The following is an 11,178-nucleotide window of genomic DNA, read 5'->3' on the forward strand; positions in this document are numbered from 1 at the left end:
GTCACTGTTACTTCACATACACTTAAAGTTTTTCTTTTTTGGCTTTCTAGGTGTTACTGCAGAAATGCAAAACTTAGTCCATCGGCGGATTTATCCATTTTTACTGATGGTTGTGGTATTGATGGCAATCTTATCCTTCCAAGTCCGCCAGTTTAAGCGCCTTTATGAACATATTAAAAATGACAAGTAAGTCTGGTGTTCTATTCATCTCTTGTGTTTTCAGTTCTTAATTTATGTGTCTGATGTGACAAATCATGGGAGAGAAATGTGCTCAGATTCTGGATATACTTGGAGGTGGGATTAGCAAGATTTCCTGACAGATTAGGTGTAAGATGTAAAGGAGAGTGGAATCAAGGACTTAATTGGTCCAAACAACAGGGAGGGAATATGGAGTTGTCATTTATGGAGCTGGAAAAGACTGGGAGAAACTATTTTGGAGAGGGAGGTTTTTTTGGGTTTTTTTGTTTGTTTCGTTTTGTTTTTGAGACGCAGTCTTGCTCTGTCGCCAGGCTGGAGTGTAGTGGCATGATCTCTGCTTGCTGCAACCTCTGCCTCCCGGGTTCAAGCGATTCTCCTGCCTCAGCCTCCTGAGTAGCTGGGATTATAGGTGTGTGTCACCACGCCTAGCTAATTTTTGCATTTTTAGTAGAGATAGGGTTTCACCATGTTGGCCAGGTCGGTCTCGATCTCCTGACCTCATAATCCGCTCACCTCAGCCTCCCAAAGTGTTGGGATTACAGGTGTGAGCCACCACACCTGGCCGGGAGATTTTTTAATGCCTATTCCAAATAGTTTTTTAGTTTTCAAATGTTTTGGTCTGACAGTATATTAAATAGTTTAGATAAAAATAAGCCTGCATTACAAACCAGCAGTGCCTGCGTAAGCCCCTCTTGCTTATGCAGGGCCTCTGAGGTTGCACAGAGAGGCTTGAGGGTTGCCATAAAAATGTTGTAGGACTCTCTGTCTTGAAGAAACCATTGAAAACTCTGTCACTTGATCTCAGTGAGAGTTTGAGGAAAGCACAGGAAAACACCTTTCTGGGGTAATATTTGACCTTTCCTGTCCTGTTAGCTGAATGATCTGCTTCAATGGGGTGTAGCAGAAAAAGTGAGTTTATTGTTATTCATCTCGGTTGGCCAAGAGAGTCCCAGTTTACACCTGCTGCCTCTGTGTCATTATGAACAGTACCCCCTTTTACTTGTGCTTGTCCCCCTTTGCACAACAAATTATAGAGTTACCTTATTTACTCTGAGGAGTAATATTTTTGAGAATGAAATTTATAGTGTTCAAGACTTCTCCAAAGCATTTACTGACAGTAAAAAATACACGTATACTTCGGCAGTCAGAGTACCAAGGACTGTCAGCTGAAAGAAGAGGAAGTGTCTTTCCAATGATGAAAATCAACTTTTAGCTCTTAACTTTTTGGCAGAGAAGTATGTTACTGCAAACAGAATGACAAGCAAGACATGCCGTCAGGGAAGTTTCTGCCTGTTTCTTCCTGCCTTTCTGTACCCTGTCCTTCTCGGCCTTTGCCAGGGGTCTATTCCCATTGACCTGTTATTTCTCATGTTTTATCTTCTGCTTTTTCCTGTAGCCCAGTGTCCTCTTTCCTCTTTTCCCATATATTCCTTCATGCAGAAAAGTGTTGAACTGTAGCCTTTGGTGAGGGCATGTCTTGTCTGCTGTTGTATATGTACTTTTTTGTTTGTTTGGTTTTTTTTTAGAAAGCTAAGCCTTGAAGCATTAGGTTTTGTTTTTTAGAAAGCTAAGGTCTATGTACTCTTTAGCATAGTGTTTGGTCTATAGGAGGTGCTGAGAGAGAGTGAGCGCGCGTGCGTGTGTGTGTGGTAGGCTTGTGTGTGAGAGAGTGGTGGTGGAAGAGAGGGAGTTGGGTTCAGAGTCTTCTTTCTCTGCCATTGAGTTACTTTTTGGACTTGTACAATTTAGTTAACTTTGTTTCTGTATGCTTTTTATTTACTTATTTTGTCATTGCCACAATGCTGACCATATTCTTTGTGTGTGTTGATATTTTGTCATTACTATGTACCAGCCCCTCAGTGAGCCTTCTATGCAGCTGTCGCCCTTCCCTGGCATTGGAGATGTCTGTCTCCTTGAGCAGGATCTCCAGCCCTGTCGCTCCAACCACAGTAACATCTGCCTTGTTTCTACAGCCCTGCAGGCTTTGCCATTGCCTTCTTTCATCACATACGTAACACTTGCCATGTAGTGCTGTGTATATTTTATTAGATACTGCTCAGCCTTCACTGTTTTAAACATTTACAAAATCCTCAAAGTTTAAAAAAAAAAAAAAATGGTTGGTTGGGAAACAGTAGGGTAAGGAATGGTTAAGAGAAGAAGGTAAGACAAAAGAAAAGGAATAAAACAGTGACATTATAGATAAAGAAGCAGTAAGATTTCCATACTTTTTAAAAAGTGATATATTAAGATACTGTACATAAACTGCCAAAATATTTCCGTAGGCTTGTGTACATTTACAGAAAAGCGATAGATGAAAGTCAGGGTAGAGAAGGTAATGGTGAAAAGTAAGAATTCCACGGTGACCCCTTAAAACATGCTAAGCCTTTGTTGCCGGGTTTCATACACTTTCCCTTTCTTAAAACAACACTGCAGCATGGGACTATCGTTCTCGTTTCACTGATGATTAAATGGAGGAAGGGGATGGAGGAAAGCTCCCTGGCAGCCTGTCATGTGCAGGCTTCACTTTCCCTCAGTCTCCTTAACAACTCTGGGGGCTTTACTGGACATTCTCCTGGATCTATATCCCTGCCTCCAAACGAGTGCCCTTAACACTTGTGCCCAGCCACCTACAGTTTGTTGCCATCCAGCTTTGTCACTGCTGGTCTCTAGGGGTTAGCCTGTAAGCCATCTGCTCACATTAAGTGAGGCAGCCCCTCAGTGAGCCTTCTATGCAGCTGTCGCCCTTCCCTGGCATTGGAGATGTCTGTCTCCTTGAGCGGGATCTCCAGCCCTGTCGCTCCATCCACAGTAACATCTGCCTTGTTTCTACAGCCCTGCAGGCTTTGCCATTGCCTTCTCCTTTCACCACATACGTAACACTTGCCATTCTGTTGTTGAACCATGTTCTCCTACCTCCTGTCACCCACACTCAGTGCCATGCCATCTTCCCTTTGACTTCACTGAAATCTGTCCTTTGATTTCTCCTTCCTTTTTTGTAACAAGAGCTTCTGGTTTTACTTTTTGTCTCTTCCTTTTTTTTTTCCCCTTGAGATGGAGTCACACTCTGTCACCCAGGCTGGAGTGCAGTGGTGCAATCTCAGCTCACTGCAACCTCCACCTCCTAGGTTTAAGCAATTTTCCTGTCTCAGCCTCCATAGTAGCTGGGGCTACAGGCACGTGCCAACATGCCCGGCTAATTTTTTGTGTTTTTAGTAGAGATGAGGTTTCACCATGTTGGCCAGTCTGCTCTCAAACTCCTGATCTCAGGTGATCTGCCCACCTCAGCCTCCTAAAGTGCTGGGATTACAGGTGTGAGCCACCTTGCCCAGCCCTTTCCCAGCTTTCTGATGGTCTTGTTTTCAGTCCACCTCCTTAGATCTGCCCATTAAGTTGTTTTATAAAATCTGAACCTTAACAGATAAATTCACTGCATAAGTTTACTGTATTCCTCCTGGTCTCCAAGTGTCTGAGTTGATAAGAACCCCCTAAACCACTGACTGAATCATGTCCTCCATTGCACAGCATTGGAAGCCTTCCAGCCTTTGCTGCTCCTGCAGCTTCCTGCAAACCCATACCCAGCTAGACATGCCGGCCCTTACACAGTTGTTCACTCATGACTCCCTTTGGCTCACCCAACCATTGATGGGTTTTAAGTAGGAGTTAGATTAAAAAAGACATAAGAATGTTTTACTCTGTAAGTTCATAGAAGAGAGTAACCACTTTGTTTTTGCAATCTAGATACCTTGTGGGGCAACGACTTGTGAACTACGAACGGAAATCTGGCAAACAAGGCTCATCTCCACCACCTCCACAGTCATCCCAAGAATAAAGTGGTTGTCTCAGCAACTTGACCTTCTCCTTTTCGTGTCCTTTTTTGTGGACTTCTCTCCTTGGAGATTTTTCCCAGTGATCTCTCAGCGTTTTTAAGTTAAATGTATTTGACTTTTGTTCTCAGCATTCAGAGAGCAGTGGTGTAAGGCTCTGCTGCTCTTCCCTGCATTTCTGACATTACTGCTGTCTGAGATTTGTATATGTGTAAATAGAAGTTCCTTGATACCCTAAAACCTTGGATTAAACAGAATGTGCATTGTACATCTTTAAACAAAATGTATATTAATTTATTAAATCTAGTTGTCACTTTATTTTGGACCTGCTGTGATCTTGACAGGAAACGTGCCACAGAGCAGTAGTGCACAGGCAAGACTTCTCAGTGACGTCTTGTGGAGCACAGTTCATGATGCTCCTAGCAGCTCTCTCTAAGGGAACTGTACGTTCATTCTTTCTTGGCTATTCAGACCTTATCAAGAACGTAAAAGGAAACAAGTAGAAATCAGCAGTGGAGTGTCTGTGGTAAGAAAACATGAACTTTATGCTTCACTGTTAGTCGTTTGTCGAGGTTATATTGTATAACACCAAAGCTGTTGTACATTTTCTACTGCCTGATTTTTTCATGTGTCTGTGTTTGTTATATTGTATAGTATCTTGTGCTAGGTGAGGAAATTATTTTTAATTTGGTAATTTAATATTCCTGATGTGATCAGCATTGGGAGTTGGGTTTCAGTGCTTGTTAGGGGCATGTCTATACTTAGAAAAAAGTCCAAATAAAGATTTTCAGTAGCTCCCCAACTCCCCAATCCCCACCCCCGCCGCCACCATCCTCCCTTTTCCACACACAACTATCTCTTTTTCGTAGCAGTGGCCAACTGTCATGCAAGGTCATACATCTTTCAGAACTACATCACCAACTGTACTGCATCTTACTGGATTTAGGACTTCTGAGATGCTTGTGAAGTATAGATGTGGTCGTGGTCTTAGACTGACAGCATTGGAGAAGACTGGTTAGAACATTTGGTCTTGCCTCACTGGGTGAGGATTACGTGTGCATTTCTCCGAGCTTTTCATCAGGAAATCCCAAAGTTTCCAGAGCTTTTTGTTTACAGAATAAAACTTCAAATAAAACCAATTCATTATTTGTCCAGAAGGAGGAAGCTTGGCCGAGGTGTCCTTTTAACATAGGAATTTATTTCATTGGAAACTTTTTGAAAAATCTCAGAGAACTGAACCTTACAGACTTTTTCCCTCATAACCAAAGCTTCGAGTTAGAAGTTTAGAAAAATAGAATGGTTGGGTACATGATCTAAGTGTTTAATGCTAGAGGTACATTGAAGTTTAGTATTTGTTTTTGGATGATAATTTAGAAGGTCTCTTAGGAAGTATGTAGCATAGGTCTTCAGAAACTGTAAAAGAATTATCATATAGTATTAAACTCCATGAACTAAAATCTGAGAATTTTTAACATATGCAAGTCAGCCAAACATAAGCTACCAAAATCAAGAGCAATGTGTTCTGGTGGTTTTATGCATCAGCAATTTTACCCCTAAGTGGTAAGTAATTACTTTAAAATATATTTTTAAAAGCATCAGTATCAGAAATAATGCTTGACATAGGATTCAGTGTTAACACTCTTTGGCACTTTGGAGTAGCCGTTTCTCTCATTTGAAGGTAAGGTCTTTGTTACCCCACCTTTACTCAGAAATTTAGGCCTATAAAAATGTAAGAGGATTTTAAAACACAATGCTGCCTGTCATGGTGTATTTCTAATGTAAATTATTTTATTTGAGAGAAAAATATTACTGAATTGGGCATATAACTTGATTTTATATAATTTTTTTTTTTTTTTTTTTTTATAACGGAGTCTCACTCTGTTGCCCAGGCTGGAGTGCAGTGGCACGATTCTGGCTCACTGCAACCTTTGCCTCCCAGGTTCAAGCAGTTCTCCTGCCTCAGCCTCCTGAGTAGCTGGTACTACAGGTGCACGCCACCCTGCCTGGCTAATTTTAGTATTTTTAGTAGAGATGAGGTTTCACCATGTTGGCCAGGCTGGTCTTGAACTCCTGACTTGGCCTTCCAAAGTGCTGGGATTACAGCAGGTGTGAGCCACCATGTCTGGCCAACTTGATAAATTTCATTTTTTTTTTTTTTTAATTTTCAAAGAATTTGTGGATCTTGGTGTAAAGTCATTGGAACATACCTTGTTTTAACAGAGATCCTAGGCAGGTACTTAAAAAGGTTAAAAATTCTTAATCCTACAGAATTGTAAATGAATCTTATCAGATGTTTTGTAAAAAAAACCAATATGAATGGCCAAAAAATTGCCCTCCGTTTCACTGGCAGGTAATTTATATTGTCTTACTTAAGAATTCTCCCCTAGTTTTTCAGTTGTACGTTATATCCTGTTGTTTTCAATGAGATAAGTATTTTCATAGGGAAAGCATTTTCTGGCATAGTATTTGCTTGGGCAGCATCCAGGTTTTATTATTCATATTAATCAAGAGTCTTTTAAATATTTAAAACCCATAGTTCAGAAAATGCTAGTATTGCTGCCTTCACATTTTTTTTTTTTAAATCATAGTATAATTTTGCTTCATTTTATATTGGGTTAAAACAACCTTCAAGAAAGTTAACTAGGAAAGACCTTTTTGTTTTATTTTTACTATTTATAAATTGAGGACAAATCAGCATTTGGGGTTAGTTGTACTGGTTATCAAATGGTCATAGTATATGAAGTGTGCAGTTGTTCATTAGTAAATTATGTTTGATTTTTAAACTCTTTAATAGTTGAGATGAAGACTGAAGAAAAATGCCAATGTGGAGTTTGTATATAGCTAGCCTTAAAAAATACCTCCATGTATTTAGGTGATTTTCTTTTCCCCCTCTTAGTTCTCTGCAGAAACAGTGAGGATGGGCCATCTGAATTCCAGATGTAAACAAAAAATAATTTTTATTTCAACATTTAATGTAACTGTTATTCTTGTGGATTCTTGTGTATTTTCTTTCCCTTAAGTAATAACTTTCCTTCAAATGATTTGATCCAAGATACGTCATTTCTGTATTGGCAAAATGCCACTATTAAAGTGTAATTCTTGAATTTAGGTTGAATTGATGACTTTTTAAAACAAAACAAACACTGGACATTTCTACATTGTATTGTGTTTGCGAATGTGCGTGAACACGCACACATGCAGGAAAATGTAGTGCCACAGAACACTGGCACTTTTAAAACTTGGCAAGTTAGCTACTTCTTTTCATTTTCAGGGTTGAGTAAGCTCTCTACTTAATGTGAGAAGTTTTCTACATTGTAAAATTAAAAGATATGTTTAAAATACTCCTTTAGGTTGTTAATTATTCAGCCATCAAGAAAAAAACAACTAAAATGTCTTACCACTGAAGTATTATTAAAAGTCTCATTTGTGGAGATTTCGCTAACTTTCTTGGTTAAGCTGTCTTATATTTACTTAAGGTGTCCCCTCAATCAAACGTTTTCTTTTCAGCTTGTTACTGTTCTGTGCCATTTTTAAAAATAGCCATCATGAGTAAGGGCTTCTTTAAAATTCCTGACAATATCTTCGGCATTAGTACAACGTAAAGATAAGACACTCTATGTATGTTCTCATTCCTGTTTTGTACGAGTGCCTCATGAAAGTGTCGTAGTACCTTAAAAAATATATTATGACTGAGGTCTAGGAATAACTGTTGTAGAAGCTAGATAGCACATTTAGTTAATCTTCTATTAAACACCTTAGGTACCCAGATCAGTTTTATGTACATATATTCTGATGGTCATAGGGACGTTGCCTTCTAAGTTGAGAGAACAAAATTGAATAAAGTGGATGTTAGTTGTAGTCTAGTTTTTTTTTGTTTTTGCCTTGTTGCAAAATTGCTTTAAGATTGCAGAATTATGCATTGTTAGCCCGCATAGATAATCTAGATGTTTTTAATAGGAAAGAAAAATAACTCCAGTTAAATGTGACTGGCTCCTCCCCTTTATGAATAAGTTTAAATGTATAGTTGCAGAGAACACATCCCTCCCGTCCAGTCTCCCCAACTTGGGCTGTAGACTCCTCACTGGGAAGAGGAAAACCCCACATTTTGTGCGATGGCAAGATACTGCCCACTTCTGCATGTCTGCTATGAGATCAGAAAGAGTTTTGCTAAGGTTGTCTTTCAGCTGAATACTTAAAGTAAAACCAATCAAATCCATTTTACATACTTCACCATATATCCCAGAGAAAAAGGAGAGATTTGCATGATGTTTTTTTTTCCTTCTGAGTGCCCTGAGGAGATCCTTTTGCTTCACAGACTTTGTGATTTTTCCTTGTTTCTAGGTTCAACATTTTTTCCATGATTGTTTTCCCCCAACCAAATGCATTTTTATTTACTTTAAATGCAGGGGTGATAGAGGAAATGCTATTTGAATCATACATATCCTTAGTCTGTGAAGTTGAAATTTTTGAGCAAAGGAAATTGCATGTTTAAGTTCAGAAAATGGCCATCAATTTCCCCCTTCCACATCACAGTTAGCTACTCTTGTTGCAAACACACAGTGATAAAGGAGAACTGGGCTGAGAAGGTAGCATTCCCCTCCCCAATGCTTTTATTTTGGTGTCCGTTTTATTTCTAGCACTGTACTTAGTACTATAGTTGAATGAGGTACGATGTCTCCCTTCAAGGAGCTCAAAGTGGAACAGAAACATGAGCAAAAGATTGTATTACAGAGGTATGAATAAAATGCCATGGGGAACACAGAAAGATTCACCTGGGAGAGATGGCCTTGCCACTTCCGTAGTCACTGTTCTGTGTATGTAGCCCCCTACCATTACTCTTTCAGCCTTCTGTCTCGTTCTACTTACACACTTCTCCAAAACCACCCATATGTAAATGCTGCATGGAAGTCCTTTTTTGCCTCATTTTACATTGTTTAATTATTCTGAAACCTCTTTACATATGTAGCAGTGCTGGAGTTTTTCTGCTTCTCAGTGTTTGTTCAGTAACTCTTCTTTAGGACACACCTAAAGAAGAGAAGCTTCATACCCAGTACCCCCATTCATTCACTCGTATGTTTTTGGGATCAGTCCCTTCTGCTGGCTGTAGGTTGGTCTGATGGAACAGAACAGAGTCCAGAAACAGCCCAGCATGTATGTGAACAACTGATTTTTGACAAAGATGCAAAGGTTTTGAAAAGCTGGTGCTGGAATAATTGGGTAATCAGATGCAAAATTAAAAATTGACCCATATCTTAACACATGCAAAGATTAAAGTCGAAATGGATTATAGTTCTAGACATAAAACCCAAAACTATAATTTCTAGAAGACAACAAGGAAAACATGTTCAGCCTTGGGTTAGGCAAAGATTTCTTAGATCCAACACCAAAAGCACAATCCAAGATGGAAAAATCGATAACTTGTACTTTATCAAAATTGAAAACTTCTCTTTGAAAGATACCATTAAGAGAACAAAAAGACAAGCTGTAATATGGCAGAAAATATTTGCAAAACATTTCTGATAAATGACTTGCATCTAGATTACATAAAGAAGTCTCAATTACTGTTTCTCCTGAGCTTGCTGCCTCTGCCTTTGCTTTTTTCCATTCATTTTCAACATTGAATCCAGAATGTTCTCCTTGCGATCCAAGTCAGATCACACCAATCCTCAGAACTCTCCAATAGACTACCATCACACTCAAAGTCCACAATAGCCTTCAAAGCTGGGCAAACCATGGGGCACCCCTTTCCTTCCTTCTGTGACCCATCACCTCTGTGTTCACCCTGCTTCCGCTGTCCTCCCTGCTTCCAAAACAGGTCAGGCCTTAGGGCCTTTGCACTTGCTATTTGCCATACCCAAATGTTCATTCAGGCTCTTCAGCCTCCTCATTTTTCCTCAAGTGTCATTCTTACTGAGGCTTATTGAAAGCTGCAGCTACTGGGGAATTCCTGTCTCATCTCCCTGCTGTATTTTGTACTCCCTGCTCTCTTTTGTCCTTTTAAACATATGGTTTACCTTTGTTTACATTTGCATATTTTACCCACTTGAATGTAAGCTCCAAAGATTTTTTTTTTTAACAATTATTACTGTATTTCCAGAACACTTCCCTGGCAAATATTTGGTACTCAATAGTATTGCTAAGTTAGTAAATAATGAATTTAGAATCAAAATAATGTGGCCAAAATAAAACCTGAAAGCCCTGTCTCATTTCCCATAAGTAATTGCTGTTATAGTTTAGTTATATGCTTCCAGACACACATTCACAGAATCATTTATCACCATAAATGTGTCATACTACACAGATTGTTCGACAAGATGCTTTTTGTCACTTTATATATCATGGGTGTCTTTTTTTCATACCATTGTGTGGCCAGGCCATGATTTGTTTTACAGAAGACAATTATCCCATTTAATTATATGGTATAGTAAAGGTTTTTATACATATTACTTTTTATAGTATTTATGTAGGATGAATTCCCAGAAGTAATATTGCACAATCATAAAAAAATTTTACAGTGTCAAATTGCCCCCTAAAGGTACTAATTAACATCCTCAACACTGTGTAAGATTCCTTTTTTTTTTTTTTTTTGAGACAGAGTCTTGCTCTGTCGCCCAGGCTGGAGTGCAGTGGCGCAATCTCTGCTCACTGCAACCTCCGCCTCCTGGGCTCAAGCTATTCTCCTGCCTCAGCCTCTCAAACAGCTGTGATTATAGGCACGCGCCACCATGCCCAGCTAATCTTTTGTAGAGACGGGGATTTCATTTTGGCCAGACTGTTCTAGAATTCTTGACCTCAGGCGATCCGCTCCCCTTGGCTTCCCAAAGTGCTGGGATTCACAGGCTGAGCCACCGCGCCTGGCCCAATTTCCTTGTTGACAAGTATTTTCAGTTTTTGCCAATGCTGTTAATTCAGAAATGTTTATATGTGTATTTTGGACCCAACGGAAACGATCAAAATCGGGCAACTTCCCCAGTTTCCTTGAAGAGAGGGCTTGCCATTGACCCGTCTTGGAAGTAGCTCACTGTAGTTTTCTCCATCTTCCTGTTTGGAGGTGAGCAAGAGGTGGTGGGTCTGGGGGTCTCACGCATACGGTGGCTGTTAACGGCAACTGCAGCAGCCAGTCAGGTCACTCCCTAAAGCAAAGTTATGGTGCCTT

The 11,178-nt window shown here is 39.7% G+C and overlaps 1 protein-coding gene across 1 annotated transcript in view; it reads left to right on the top strand.

Moving 5' to 3' along the window:
* Positions 1-4,629, top strand: part of MARCHF6 (membrane associated ring-CH-type finger 6) — a 78,391-nt gene extending 73,762 nt beyond the window's left edge. Inside the window, exons 25-26 of the mRNA XM_017496942.2 lie at positions 51-186; positions 3,937-4,629. Of these exons, the coding sequence (XP_017352431.1) occupies positions 51-186; positions 3,937-4,027 (227 nt within the window). The 3' untranslated portion in view covers positions 4,028-4,629. The remainder of the gene's footprint in view (positions 1-50; positions 187-3,936) is intronic.
* The last annotated feature ends 6,549 nt before the right edge of the window (positions 4,630-11,178 follow it).

This window comes from Cebus imitator, unplaced genomic scaffold (assembly GCF_001604975.1).
Source record: "Cebus imitator isolate Cc_AM_T3 unplaced genomic scaffold, Cebus_imitator-1.0 Scaffold226, whole genome shotgun sequence".
NCBI classification, from domain to species: domain Eukaryota; kingdom Metazoa; phylum Chordata; class Mammalia; order Primates; family Cebidae; genus Cebus; species Cebus imitator.